Source organism: Danio rerio, chromosome 7 (genome assembly GCF_052040795.2).
Source record: "Danio rerio strain M-AB ecotype USA chromosome 7, GRCz13ab, whole genome shotgun sequence".
Taxonomy (NCBI): domain Eukaryota; kingdom Metazoa; phylum Chordata; class Actinopteri; order Cypriniformes; family Danionidae; genus Danio; species Danio rerio.
Genome location: NC_141027.1, coordinates 33942126 through 33958051, shown reverse-complemented (window position 1 = coordinate 33958051; position 15926 = coordinate 33942126). Strand labels below are relative to the sequence as shown.

The 15926-nt window shown below is 34.5% G+C and overlaps 2 protein-coding genes across 2 annotated transcripts in view; both read left to right on the top strand.

Moving 5' to 3' along the window:
* The window catches only part of uacab (uveal autoantigen with coiled-coil domains and ankyrin repeats b), a 73185-nt gene that overhangs the window by 14028 nt on the left and 43231 nt on the right, over positions 1-15926 (top strand). The gene's annotated exons all lie outside the window — the stretch shown is intronic.
* On the top strand, positions 6068-14621 carry LOC101885582 (uncharacterized). Its single transcript, XM_087261364.1, has 10 exons — positions 6068-6124; positions 7492-7578; positions 7675-7815; positions 9677-9810; positions 9909-10045; positions 10130-10223; positions 10439-10792; positions 10894-11068; positions 11151-11278; positions 11354-14621. The coding sequence occupies exons 2-10, from the start codon at positions 7497-7499 to the stop codon at positions 11666-11668; spliced, it is 1560 nt and encodes a 519-aa protein (XP_087117490.1). The 5' UTR covers positions 6068-6124; positions 7492-7496; the 3' UTR covers positions 11669-14621.

The window sequence follows — 15926 nt, the reverse complement described above, 5'->3', positions numbered from 1 at the left end:
ATTGATATCCACAGAAAGAAAAACAAATACTGTGGAAATCAATGGTTTCAAGTTTCCAAGATTTATCAAAATATCATCTTTTGTTTTCAACAGAGCAAAAAAATAAAACTTAAACTGGTTTGGAACTAGGGCTGGGTAATAAAATCAATATTTATTGGCCAAACACCATTGTCAATAACGTTTAAAAAACGTTCGGTATAAAGTTTTAAGAAGGATATAGTTTTATTAAAATGTGGCTGCTTAGTGCGTACATTGAAAGCAATGCCTGTAAGCTTGTGGTTTAAGTTTGTCATTTCCAATGGAGCTGTGCGACTTTGCACGACACGCGCATGGGAGGGATACGCAGATGATGTGCAAATGGCACACACATGACACGCACACATTTTCCAGGCACGCGTAGTTGAAAAACAACTGAACTTTTCCGAATGCTGCGAGTGCACCACGATTCATGCAAGTAAAACTAACCAATCTGTGTCACACTTTGTATAGAATATACGCATTTCAGTAATATCGGCAATGTAATTACCTCAGACAAACACAGCGCATCTAAACACTGCAGTGCTTTTTACTTTTCTCTATAAACTTGCATCGGAGCTGCAGCAATGGTTTGTCTGTTTGTCATCCTTTCAGAGAACAGTTGATTGTCACCTAGTCACAAGAGATGGGAGCATGAGCGCATAGAAAAAGATGTAGGAAACCACACACTCATGCTTGTCACTTCAGGTCAGAGTAACAACACATTCAAAAATGAGTGCCGTATAGCAGCAGTGAGGATATTTGTAAATAACAAAAAAAAAAAAGGATGTCACCAGAGTGGCTTTTTTTATTTATTTATTTTTCTTGTGCATCCCAGCCACTAGCTCCCATCTGAAAGATTTTTATTTTTTTTAAGCATAGGGAGTATTCTAATCATTCATCTTTACAATTTGTAATGTTCAGTATGTATTTGAATAATGATGGCTGGTTCCTTTACTTGAAAGCTCAGAATTGATCATCATAATTTGTTTTGTTTACAGTTTGAGGTTTACTGTATCATTATTATAGACACCTTACAGATGTTGATCTACCTTTACCATTGCACACACTTTGTAACATTTTTATTCATCAAGTTTATGAGTCTCTTTAACACTTATGTATTTTTTATTATAAAGATATAATTAGTCAACTGTTTTTTACTAAAAAACTAATTGCTTTAGTAATGTTGGTAAATTACAATAAAAGGGTTAAATAAATAAATATATCCTTCTATTCGTAAATGTATTGTTAAAAATATTAAATACATATACTGTAGGTACTGAATGATATAAAACATGACATCGTGATCATTTTTAAAAATAAATTTGCAATATCGCCTAGCTAGCCCTATTTTCAGTTTTTGGTGAACTTTTTCTTTAACTTGGATTAGAATTTTTTATTTAATTAATCATGCCTTGTAAATTATTAAAAAATATTAGTCATTTTCTAAACCTCATGTTAGCGCACATATTTGCATTTTTTAGTTTTTATTAATACGTGCATAAGGCATTCATTTTGGATATTGCTGCTCTTGGCATGCATAGCTATGCTAAAAGTGGACGTTGTCTCACTGATAATAATGTTTCACACCACCTTCAAGGTATAAAAGACCAATTTAATCCTTTGATATGCATACCTTATTAAACGATTCTAGGATGAAACGTTGCTTAATTGCAAGAGTTGTTTAAGAATGGGAATTTTGTACAGAAAGAGTGCAATGATCATTATTGTAGATGGGAAAGACTTGGGGCAGAGAAATGGCTTGAGACCCGTGCCAGTTTATCATGACCCTCAGGAAAGGATGTCTCAATACGGAGTTGAAAAAAAATGAATAAATGAATGAATGAATAAATGAAAAAATCTTATGGGATAATGACTAGCAAACTGTTTTAAGTGTTTAAATCTGTGAGTGTCAAGCTTTTCAAAATAAAATCTTTCTGTTCGTTTATTATACTTTTATTTTGTAAATGTGTAAGATCTTTTAATTTAACCAAATGTATTTCTACATAAAGCAACAGTTGTAGGTGTTGGTATGTGATAATGCCAGTTTTTATAATCCGTAACACTTAAGTGCCAGCTCGAGCTGAAGAGTCAGATAATAAGTGAAATGTGTTGCTGCATATCGATGATGTGGAATGCACTTGGTAAACAAGCGAGTGCAGTCCTGCATGCTGAAGCACTATTCATTGTGTTGATGAATAGCCAAGCGAAATTGCTCTCCGATTACTCATTCATTTTGGGCTGCTTGAACAGAAATAAGTATACAAGAAGTAGGGGTTTGCAATATGACTGAATACAGTGCTAATATTTAAATTTAAATTAATATTTTGATCAATTTCCCAGTGAATATTGGTCATATATTTTGGTGCATTTAAACAAAACAGATTTATTAAAGAGATACATTTATAAAAGTAATATTTTAGTCCAAACATCATGTGAAATGTTGCAAAAAAATAAAAAACACAATTTCTACAATTGTATAATTTTTTTGGTTTCTCTTGATTCTTCTTTTTATTACATTTTTTTTCTTTAATATTTTTCATTTTCTTCTTTTTTCTTTCTTTTTTTTGTTAGATTAGCTCCAGATTTGGCTACAATACTGACTAATCTAATGTATATGCACAAATGTAATATTGGAAATCATCCTATAGAAATTATGAATTTAATAGAGAGATTTTTGATAGGTGTAGTCCTCTTTGCTGAGCATTGTAAATGTATTGACAAACTAATAACAGTACTGTTTCATATTTTGCTTTGATTTATTTTGTGGTTTGACAATGCATTGTGGTAATTTTTTTTTTACTTTATATGAATGCAATATCACATGCCATTACAGGGATGCAGACAGAAGCATAAATGGCATCATTGTAAGAATTGCAATCTTAAAAGTATAATCTTTAGATTTTGTATTTCATTTAAATGTATATATTTTGTTCAAAAATGTTTTGCTTTATTAATACTTATAATTTAGTCAAACATTTGAACTTCCTTGGCATGGATAATTGGTTTCAAGGTTTACTGCGGTTTGGAAAAGTCAAGGTTTTAAAATCGCAAGAATTTTTTGTCATACCAATTTTATTTCGTTTTTTAGGGCAACAGTATCTCCTGCAAAAAAGCTGTAGTTCAAAAAATATTGTAAATTATTCCTAAACTTAAAATAAAAGATTATAATAAAATATGTTGTGTTCAATGTGAGACCCAGTCATTTAAAAAGAACATATTTCAGAACAGTAACAATACCAAACTGTTGTGTTTGGTATAAAAGTGACATTTTTATATTTTTATCCAAACTTATCGTACAGTACCATCAAAATCTTATACCGGCCCATGCTTAGAATTTACAGAAATAGTACTATATCGTGATGTGTATCGTTATCAGATGATTTACATTGTGATATGAGATTTTTGTCACATCGTCAACCCCTACTGCAGAGTAAACCATCCCAAACTGCATATAAATTTCATGTAATCCATTAGAATAAGTATTAAAAATACATTTTAAACCGTAAATGTATTAAAGTGTATTTTATTCTCTCTTTTTTTATGAAACGTTAAGTAGAGATGATGTGATTTTTTATTTTTTATTTATTTATTTTTTTTTTTTTGCGTACAGGTATATAAATGCTGTATTGGAGAGAGACTTCACTAAACTGGGTCTCCAGACATTACGTGTGAAAGCTTGTGATTTTTGTGTGGCTTTAGTTCTGCTTGCATCATCATCACACACACACACACACACACACACACACACACACACACACACACACACACAAACACACACACACACACTGTGCTGAACCACAGTTGGTTAGCAATCATCAGCAGTACAGAAACCTGACAAAAGGTGTTTCTCAGAGTTATACGATCCAATGATCCAAACTCTTAATAGGAGCGCTGGTGCAGATTTTATGTCGGTCACATTTGATGTTTACATTTGAACATATCAGCAAAAGTCAAACTTGCCTAAAACTTCAGAAGACTTGCTGTGCACTTCAGATTTGAATCAGTAGCTTAATGCAAGCTATTAGGTGTGCCTCCTAGAGGGGAGATGTCGCATTAGCAGTAACATTTTGACATACCATAGCAATTTCCAAAGCAATTTCGGTATTGATTGATGGTAGAAATTAATTTGACTTTGTTTTTGTACAATAACTTTTACAGACTGTCCACTATTCTAAAATAAATTCATGGCCCAGTGGTTTGTCAGTATACCTTCTAGCTAGGGCTAGACGGAATCTGTGGATTTTTTTTTTTTGTTGCTATTTCTGTGAAATAGCAAAAAAAAAAAAAAAAAAAAAAAAAAAAAATAATAATAATAAAAAAATACTTTTATTGAACTTTTAATGTTTACAACAATAATTCAATGAAATCTACTTATTTGGTAAACAAAGCAAGTCTCTCATATAATATATCTATTAAAATACAGAAAATATAATAGTTTACAAGCTGTATTGTAAATAAATCACATGAACATTTTCAGATTAGTAATAATCTAACTAAATAATATAACTGAAATTAATTTCAAAACTGAATAAATATAAATTTGCACACATTTACACAAGTAAATAATTAGACTCAATAATAGGATTAAAATCTGCAGATTTCTGCAAGATTCTACTGGGTTCATCATAAATGTTATAAAAATAACTGCTCTGTTGTTTTTAACAATTTTTCTAAAAGGACAAACTTATGTTCTTAGAAGTATGTTAGATGACACGAGCATGAGTAAGTGATAATAAATAAATTATATCACTATGCTAATTGTAACATGTAACTATTAAAGTAAAAAAAGAACATTAAAAAAGGACTGCTTATTTGAACCTTAAGCAGGGCAACCCTCCCAAATCCAACTACTAATACAAAGAATGCCTTTTCCCCCTTCCAGGCAGGGAAGTGTTTAGTAGGCATTACGTGTGTCTGTGTGTGTGTGTGTGTGTGTGTGTGTGTGTATTTGTGTGTGTGTCTGTGTGGTATGTAAAAGGAGGAGTAGTGGGAAGGAGTTTCTAAAGGGAACAAGTCCTAACCTGCCATTCTCAGCATTGGTTGCTGAGTGGGACGGTTGCTAGGCTTCGGCTGGCAGCATAATCGCAGTTGTGTGCACAGCAAAAATTCCAGTGTTAAATATACAGTGTGATTTTTTTTGGTGTTGTTCAGTGTTAAAACTGGAGTACATTTTAATCCACGAGTGTGAAAACGCGTATATTTAAGAGTTTTTTTTTCAGTGTTAAACTTTTAACCCAATATGCAGTGTATTTCTCATTAGTGATGGGAAGTCCATTTTTTTTTTTACTTGAACCGGTTCTTTAGGACAAACAGTGATCAAACCAGTATGTTTTACGAGTCTTGATGATATAATCAATTATATGATATAATAAATTAATTCTCATCAGAAACAGTGAACTATATGCACATGCATATTCTATTAATATTAAATTGTTATTAAATGATCTTATTTTAATAAATCAATGTTTCATAAGATGATAATAGCATTAGCACAAAATAGTCCAAAGAATTAGTTTGGTTCAGACAACGGTCATGAGCTTGAATGTGTTCGGCCGCTTCAGGAGTCACAGCACTTCACGCATGCGCACAGTTTTAGCTCCTAGGTTCTTAAATCGGACGGGTCCGAAAGAAACCGCATTTCGTTCACGTAGCTCTCGGTTCAGTGTACTTGTGATCCAAAACAGCTGCAACCGGTTCTTAACTCGAGAACGAGGTTCGAGAACCGTTGCAGCTGTTTTAGAACCATCAGTTCACTGAACGAGAACCTGTTTCTTTAGGATTTTTTAAGCCGATGAAGTGAAGCACGTTCATACGCTGTTCGAGTAACTAAATAATTTAACTTATTTATTTTTTAATCAGAGAAAGTGCCAGGCACGGTTAAAAAGCAAGGATTTTGAAGTAATTTGTGATTAGTGATTAATGGAGACTGTGAACAGTTTCAAACGATTCAGTTGGACTTGGTGAACTGATTCACTAGGACGATCCAGGTAAATTGATTGATTCGTTCGCGAATCGGACATCACTATTTCCCACGAGGCTCAGCTCCGCGGCTGTCTTTTCAGTTGGAGATCCCACGGAGGTTGGCTTGGAGGCTCCGAGTTCAGTGGTAAGTTTTAGCCGTTTTTTCTAAAGAAATGTTTGATACAACGATAATAAATACTCTAACGTTATAATTACATTTAGCAAATAGTTTAAATATTTGTAAATGTTTGTGAGAAGTGTCGCACGGCGTCGAAGCTAACGTTAATTCATTTGAGCATGTTGTAAGGCCATTGGCTTATTTCGCACGTGGACCCTAAACATATCGAAAAGATAAGTTAAATGGCTATGATTTCAGATTAATACAGTTTTAATCCTCTCGCGACGAAATATTTAACGTTGTGTTTTAAAAATTAGTTTGTGACTATCACTGCGGGGTTTCCCGCCGTTGACTGCCCCTGAGGCAGCTGCATTTTGAAAATGCGCGTCCTTTAATGTTACACTTTGGTCGCACTTCGTTTTAAACGGCGAATTACAGCTTTTTTCCTTTTCTCTAACGATCCGTTCAACTGAATAACCCATATAACGTTAAGTTAGTGATGTCCGGCGTTGTGATGAAATATGTGACTCGTCGAAAATTGACCAGGTCGCGCTCTTCAGTAACATTTTCACTCGGGAACGTGCTTGTCTCATGCACGTGACTGTGAACGCGCAGACGTCTAAACCAAGCAAATAGCATCGAGCTGTGCTGTAAAGGATATTTTAAATTCTGGGATTCAGAAAACGGGTTTATGGAAAAACTTTAATGTTATATTTTGTTGTTGTCTGCTGGTAGACTGCTATAACTAAACATGAGTCGAAAAAATCCTATAGTTCATTACAAATGCCAATTACTGAGTTTAAATTACATGTGATACAGGTAGGATTAAGATAGAAGTGTTTTCCCTGTATAAACTTACTATAATGTTTAATAAATTGACATTTTGTGTCAAATTTATTTGTTTTCTAAAACATTGATGACCAGATATCTTTATACAGTTGGATGTCAATTGATTAGAATGTCATTAAAAAGGTGATTAATTTTACTAATACAAAATGTGACACTCAGTAATTAGCTTTTGTAATGAACTGTTTTTTTTTTTCAACTCAAATCTCACAACTAAATGTTTAGTTTTAGCAGTCTACCTGCAGACAACAACAAAATATCACGACTACATTAAAATTCTTCCATGAACCTGTTTTCTGAATCCCAGGATTTGAAACATTCTTTACAGCACCGCTCGACGCTATTTGCTTGATTTTTGTGTCTGCGCTTTCACAGTCACATGCATGAACGTCATGCACTTTGCCGAGTGAAAATTTTACTAAACGTCACACACGGGTCACAGTTTTCAACAAGTCACAGATTTCGGCACAACACCGGTTTATCAATGTGTTCTTTTGAATCACACTGTAAGCCTAATCAAACGAAAACTTTTTTTTTTTTTTCTTTAGCTACAATGCTCTTCAAAGTCATTTATGGAGGCAAAAAGAAGTTGATTAAGGTAGATGAAGTTGATTACAGCAGTCTAATAAAAGAAGGTAAGTTCTTAAATTATTGACTCCATTTTTGTTTTGACTGTTGCTGCAGGTGGAATGTCTTTTTTCAATTAATGTTATTTCTTTTAATACGTCAAGTCAAGAAGAAATTTTCCATCGAGCAAAAGGATCTGGTTTTGCAAGATGACACCGGTGTGGAGGTAGATGAAGATGTTTTCACTGACGTGCTGGAGGAGAGATCGCGTGATATACTTTGGAGAGTCATTGACCAAGATTCAGGCAAGTTTCTGTATGCAGGGCTTTCTGGTCCCATGCATTCAATGTTTAATAAACCACATCTGTTTGCCTTTTTTTCTAACTTTATAACAGGGCTCAAAATTAACCTTTTTGCTTGGTAGCACCGGTGCTCCTAATTTAGGCGCATCAGCCAAAATTTAGTCGCACCCACCAATTATGAGCACCGTTACTACAAGTTTTATACAAACATATTTATTGCATTTGAAATCAACAGTAATCAAACTAACAAGCAAAAAAAAATTAATAGATATGCAAGCGTAAGGAAAATATGTCTCAACGAAATCCAGTTATTACAAGAAAATACATTTTTATAACATAACTGAGTGACCAAAAGCATACACGGAGCGATCACTGGCCCTGCACGCACTGCTTGAATGAATCTGTTAATGGTATAACTGTGCTGTTCTCACAAGTGCTGTCTGATATTTCACTGATGCTTTTGACACTTACTGTACCTTATTATATGCATACGTCATGTTAATAGCAATACTGGTCTTTTTAGGAGTAGCAATGTTAGTTTACTCAGTGCAAGCCCGTTTGCGATGTTGTACGTGGTGTTAAATTTGACATAGCTGCCCCTTGCATGGCGGACAGCATCTGGCGATTTATATGAAGGATTAAACAGAAGCTGTCGTGCTATATGTGGCAAACAGTTACCTGAAAACTCCATCCCACAGACTTTTCATAGCGGACTTGAAGCCAATGGAAGTCTTCTACTCTTGGAAAAGTGTAGATGGTGGATTAACATTCAGCACATAGTCACTAGTAAGATGTGTCATTTATAACTTTAGATGCCATGGTTTCTAAAACAAAATCTGCCAGTGTTATCTTCATTCTCATCTTCAGCGCTTTACAGTTTTTCACGGTAGTAGCTCTCTCATCCGACGCCAGAAGGCAAGGCGCTGACTGAGTGATTGACAGCTGATATTAACCAATCATTCGCATTCAGTGCTAGAGCAGTGGTGGGCCAATAAGAAGAGCGTAAAGGTGGGGCAAGCATTACGGACTTGGCTTTGTTTACTGCAGCAAGTTGACATGACAATTGTTTTAAACCATTTCTGTGTGCTGCGTTTCAAGTGCAGACAAAGAGCTTAGAGATGCATTCTGCGTGAATGTCTCCCGAATCCGTGAATGTGGTGAACATTTTGCAGTAAAAACTGGTCGCACACAACAATTTTAAGCACTCGCAGAATTCCTCCCAAATATATTTTAAGGTTGCATAGATAAAATTTAGGCCGCATATGCGACCAAAATGGTCGCAATTTCGAGCCCTGTTATAATTATTTAAACTGGCCTCATATGTGGCGACAAGCTACAGTTCCATTAAAACGATATGTCAGATAACTTGTGCTTAAATTGTGAAATTGTTTTATCTAAAAATGTGTAAATCCTTAGTTATTCAATCATTCATGACTGAAATGTACTACTAAATTTAATATTTAAAAGTAAATCCTATTACTAAAATCAAATTAATGTATCTTTTTCATATTAATCTTCTGGGTTTTTCCTACATTGTGAAGCCTTATTTCATCAGTTTTGTAAGTGAACTGGCGACTGCACTTGTGACTGAGGGAGCGAGCAGCATCTTAAATACTGTTTTTGCTCTCTCTTGAGTCAAAAACAATTGATAGCCTACTATATTCGCAAGTTTGAAAGACCAATTCCATGTTTTATGTGATGCAAAGTTGTATGCTGAAAATCTCTGACATACCTTTTGGTTTTGTGATGTTAAACATTAAGAAGTTTGGCTTAGGGCAAATCTAATTTTAAAATTGCTTGGCACATCACTAGAATGCAGTACATATAACATGCTTTTTAATATTATTATTACTATTACTTTCAGAATGCACAGTCCTCGATTCTTGTAGCTCCCACTCAGACACACTAGTTCTCACCCCAAACCACACTGAAACTGATGACCGTGCTGGGCCAAGCATGAAGAGACCTCGTTTTGATGAAGCTTTTGAGGCTAAGCAGGTAATTTTTAAATTTCATGATGTACTAGTTGAAGTGTTTGGCAGTTTTTTCACATTTTTTTATTATGCAGACATTTTATTACTTTGTTTTTATTGTAGTTTGTCAGTGAAATTATGAAAGAAAAGGCAGGTGGACTTGCCGTTTTGGCCGAATATAATGAACATGGAAAACTCACAGATTCAACCCGGCGACAGTTAGTCAACATCGTTGTTGCATACATAACTGAAAAAGAAGGGTAGGTTTCAATCTAAAAATCATTGATACAATTTTTGTAATCAAACTGTTTTAGTGTTTTAACTTATTTTTCTTGTTCTTATAGTCGTGTCCCTTCCAAAGAAACAAAAACACGCTGTGCCTTGGGAATTGTAACTCTTTGCCCATCACTGAAGGATCCATACTCAAGAACTGGATATGTAAGAATTTAAAACTTATTATTATTCTACTGTACCTTATAGAAACATATTTTAGATTTTGTGGAACTATGTTACATTTCTAGTTCCCCTAATTGAATTAAATAAATTTTGTTGTATTCTTCATCAGTATTTTTTTAGTCTAGTGTAGTGACATGATCAGAAATTTTAAATGTTTGCATTTGATCTTATCAGCAGTCATTTTGTTTTTATTTAAGGAACATTTCTATGACCCCAAGAGCAATCAAGGATACATATCATGGCGTCTGAAAACAGTTTCACGCCGAAGCAAAAGCCAGAGCACAAGAAATGCCAGGTCAAGTGCAGCATCGGATGATGAAGGCAACGGAGGACCAACAGCTAACAGAGCCAACTGGAACTATTTGGAAAAGCAGCTCGATGGCGACCAATGCAAAGAAGCCATATCATTTATGAGTCATTGTGCTGACAAGGACCAGATTTTTGAGAAGATGAAATTAACATTCAAGCACAGACAGCAGCTTATTCATGATGCAGAGAAGTCCAGCACAGCTCTTTCAGTTTTTCCAAGATTTCTCGACACAAAGGGATTGGTAAGAGAAAGAGACAGATAATAGTATTTGGTTGAGATAAAATTAGGTAATATGCAAAAAGCATGGTGTGAATTTTTGTTATGTTTGTAATTGTTTTACAGGTTCTTCAAGACTTTGACATCAAATTTGGAACTGAAACCGCTTCCAGACTACTAGAACAATGGGACACTTTAAAGCCAAAGATCATCGCAGAGGCGAAAACGCTTAATTCAAACTTGTACCTAAACAGCCTGCTTGCAGCTGGCACTGGACAGAACCTGGAATGTGAATGGCAAGGTATTAAATGGTTTGTTATTTGTAAGTTTTTGGTTATTGTATTTGTTGTTGATCTACATGCTCTCTTTGTTCTTGCTTGCAGGATGGGACAGTGACATGTCCTGTCTTTTACTACTGGCTTTCCTTTTGCCACCTTCAGCAGGTGGTAGAAACAATTCAACAAAGATCAGCATTAAGGAGGCAATGGATCATGTTGTGCAGTTTCACAAGGTTTGCATGGAAACATTAGTGAGCTGTATTGTAGGTTACTTGTTTGTAAGAAAATCTGTTTTTCACCTGTTTCAGGCTTGTTGCAGTCTAACTGAATATGTTGAGAAGACTGAAGGCCTGCAACCACATCTCCTTGCAGTTGGCTCTGCAAAGAATGCCATTCATGAGTTCTACATTGTTCTGGATGGAAAACTTCTACCATGTCAGGCAAAGTCATCCCTTTCTGCTTTTGACGAACTGTTTAAAGCGTATTTTGTTTTTAGTGTGTCATACCCCCACTCCTTAAATGCAATGTTTACATTTGTTCAGACAACAATCTACAAGATTGGTTGTGGCACAGTTCGTGAAACCCCAAGGGTAAAGGACCTACGAGCCAAACTTCTGAATTAGCTCTCTTGACTGACTGAAAATGTTCCGCTGTTTTGCTTGTAAAGCGGTACATTTAACAATTAATGACCTCATTCGTCATCTAAAACTCATTCATGCTTATTATCCTGGGAAAAAATTGAACTTGAAATGTGCACAGAACAATTGCAAGCATAGCTTCATGACTTATGCCGGATTTCGAAAACACTTGAGTAGTGTTCATAGACATGAATTTCTAGACCAAGCAGAGACTGAAAATCAGACTGAAGATACTGAACCGTCACATTTAAATAATCATAATGAACAACAACCTGAGACACCACTCGGTGATAAAAGGAGGGTGATTGACACTCAAGAAATGTGTGCATCTATTGTTGCTAGATTGCAAAATAGTGGAGTAGCAACCAGTGTTGTAACTTCTGTAATATCGGACATGGAGGAACTGGTCCATGAAATACATTCTGATATTAAAAGTAAAGTAATGAATTTACTTCCAGCAAAGGATTTTGCAACACCATCCCAGGTAGATGACTGTTTTAGTAGTCTGAATAATCCATTCACAAATCTAAACACAGAACACAAATGGAAAAAATATTTCAAAGACAAATGGGCTGTTGTCGATCCTACTGAGATAAAGCTAGGTGTACGATTTGACAGTAGATTGAATAGAGTGACGAGGACTTATGATCAAGTTCCTGTAACCGACAAGTTCATTTACATTCCCCTTTTGAACACATTGCAGTTTATATTTAGGAATTCGGATATATGTAAACATATGACAAGTCCAAGTGCGAGTACATCTGTCTATAAAGATTTTTGTGATGGGGATTATTTTAAAAACCACCCACTTTACAGTAAACATAAAAATGCACTTCAGATACAGTTATACTATGATGATTTTGAATCTGCTAATCCGCTGGGCTCGAAGCAAGGCATTCATAAAATTGGAGTGATTTACTTTATTCTCAGGAACTTTCCACCCAAAATGAATTCAAGCTTAATGAACATACATTTATTGTCATTATTCTATGCACAGGATATTAAAAACTATGGATTTGATGCAATTTTGCGGCCCCTTGTTGAAGATTTAAAAGTCCTTGAAAGTTCTGGCATTCCAGTTCCTTTCTCCAAAGATCCCTTGTTTGGCACTATTGCACAGGTTACTGGCGACAACTTGGGAATGCACACAATTCTTGGTTTTATGGAATCTTTTAGTGCCCTTTACTTTTGTCGGTTCTGTTTAGTAGACAAAAAAACATCTCAGTCTGTTTTCAGTGAAGACGACACTAATATTACATTAAGAAACAAAGCGTTACAAGAACAGCACTATGCAGATTTGGTAGCTGACCCTAGCATTACTTCATCTTTTGGGGTTAAGCGTACATGTCTATTTAATGACTTAAAATACTTTCATATTTGTGACAACTACTCCCCTGATATAATGCACGACATCCTCGAGGGTGTTGGTCAGTATGAAATGAAGTTACTTCTTGAATATCTTTCTGGCATTATACCAAGACAAGACGTATGTAACAGAATCTATTCTTTCAATTATGGCTTTCTTGAAAGAAAAAACCGACCCACTAGATTAAATCTAGAGCAGACAGCTAATTCTATAGGTCTAAATGCCATTCAGACATTCTGTTTAATACGGAACATTCCTCTGATATTTGGAGACCTCATTGAAGAGGAAAATAATTACTGGCGTTTATTACTATTGTTGTTACAGATCATCAACATAGTGTTTTCTCCTGTGATAACAGAAGGCATGACCTACTATCTGAAACATCTAATTTTAGAACATCATCGTCTTTTTAAAGAGCTATATCCACAAAAGTCTTTGATTCCCAAGCATCATTTTATGCTACATTATCCACATTGTATACGCAAAATTGGTCCATTAGTACATGTATGGTCGATGCGTTGTGAAGCGAAACACAAGTTTTTTAAAAACAGCATAAAAAATTTTAAAAACCTCACCAAGTCTTTTGCTATAAAACACCAATATGCAATTGCGTATCATTGGGAAAGTTTACCCGTTAAAAATGTTGAATATGGACCTTTAAAAACTCTAGACCTTGATGATTTGCCATATCGTGACATTATTCTTAAAATGTATCCACATTTTTTGGACCGTGAGATCACAGTAACTTCATGGCTGAAATATTCAGGAACGGAATATCGTCATGATCTACTGGTGTTCAGTAAAATGGAGAAGGACTTACCAATTTTCAGTAAAATATGTGAAATTATTTTCATAGAGGACCAAAACCTTTTGGTAACTAAAGACGTTGAAACACTTGGATTTGTTGAGCATCTTCATGCATACCATGTAAGAGAAAATAACACTTTTGGTTTGTCAAGAGTTGAGGATCTTCCTTTTTTCAGACCATTTGACTTACAGGCATCATATGGATTTGAAGAACCATATTTGTATATTGTTCCAGTGCATTGTTTTGTGCACGAAAATATTTAATTAGCTTGCACTAATTTCTGATTGTTTAGCACGTAAGCTGAATGTATTTACAGATTTTATATTGAAGTCAGAATTGTGAGTTTTTAGCTTGTTCCTTTTTTTGTGGCAGAAATGAGCTTAGTCTATGGGCACTTTCATGTTTGCACTTTATGAAATAAGTATATGTTGTTTCAGGTAACCTCAGGTTTATGAGTTTTCTACGAGTTACAAAACAACAAGTTATATGATTTCTATGAGTTACAAAAAACGAGTTATGATATTTCTATGAGTTACAAAATGAGTTATATGATATTTCTATGACTTGCAAAACAAGGAGTTTTTAAACAATGGTCTTTTTTATTGCGCATGTGTTAATTCTATTTTCTTGCACTTGTGGAAACAGATTTTCTAAAGTTTGTTAAAAAAAATTGAAATATGTCGTTGCATTTTTAAATGCAGAGTTGAATGTATTGAAAATATTTCTAAAGTTTAATGAACATTTAATAAACAATTTTCAACATATTTGATCACTGTTATCTGTCACACCCACCAATTGATAATTAGGAAATAAAGGTAATATATTGACACTTTGAAGGGTACCACGCACTCCAGTTTGATGTTAAAATAAACTCTTACAGTGTTAAAATGAACACTGAGTAATGTACACATTTTATATATTAACACTTTGAAGGGTAGCAAACACTCTAGTTTGATGTTAGAATAAACTCTTACGGTGTTAAAATGAACACTGAGTAATGTACAAATTTTCTACATTAACACTTAGGAGGGTAACAACCACTCCGGTTTGATGTTAAAATAAACTCTTACAGTGTTAAAATGAACACTGAGTAATGTACAAATTTAGTATATTAACACTTTAAAGGGTAACAAACACTAGTTTGATGTAAGAATAAACTCTTACGGTGTTAAAATGAACACTGAGTAATGTACAAATTTTATGTATTAACACTTTGGAGGGTAACAACCACTCCGGTTTGATGTTAGAATAAACTCTTATGGTGTTAAAATAAACTCTTTGAGTAATGTACAAATTTTACACTTTAGAAAGTGTTATTTTAACTCCAAAATGGAGGGAGTCATATGTACACCCAAGGAGTGTTAAATTAAACTCAAATTGAGTTAAATGTACACTCATTTTTTTGCTGTGTGATGTCCTTTTTTTGGTCTCATTTTTACATTTGACATTTACAAACAAACATGCAGACATGCACTCTTGACTTTTTTTTCCCTTACATGTGCCTCAAAATCATCTCCATTCTTCAAAAATCATCTTAATTGTATCATTTTGTTTTTTATGTTTCTTTACTACGCCACATGATCATTTCCTTTTTTCTTTTGCTATTCTCGTGGCATTTTACTAAGGCGTAGATGAGGTAACTGAGGTCGAACAAATATTCTTCTAATGCAGTATTATGTGGACTATTGAATTTCTGGAATGCTGCAGGCTTGTTTTGCAATCAGCTCTTTTTTTCTTCTTTTCTTGAAGTATTGATGCAAGTTTGGGTGGGACACTGAAGAAATCACAGAGGGATTGACAATAGCTAGGGTTACATTGTTGACATTTGATTCTCCAAAGCTAATGGACAAAAGGTTAATAATGAGATCAAAGCCACAATTCATGCTTTGATTGTCGTTTTTTTTAAATCATGATATATCAATTAGTAGTTTTCTAAGTCTTATAAGAAGGTTGGTTAAGTTGATGTGTTTGTATATATGAATAAAAGGATTGCAGGAACAGCAGTTAGTCCGTTAGGGGGCTCCAGTGTTATTGTTGGAGAGAGAATTTAAATATGTGAGAGAAAGTGC

Excerpts from the sequence above, each read along its gene's own strand:
- LOC101885582 (XM_087261364.1), top strand. The coding sequence starts at position 7,497 with ATGCTCTTCAAAGTCATTTATGGAGGCAAAAAGAAGTTGATTAAGGTA. Across the intron at positions 9,811-9,908 it reads AAGCTTTTGAGGCTAAGCAG|TTTGTCAGTGAAATTATGAA; the intron begins GTAATTTTTAAA and ends TTTTTATTGTAG. Across the intron at positions 10,224-10,438 it reads CATACTCAAGAACTGGATAT|GAACATTTCTATGACCCCAA; the intron begins GTAAGAATTTAA and ends TTTTTATTTAAG.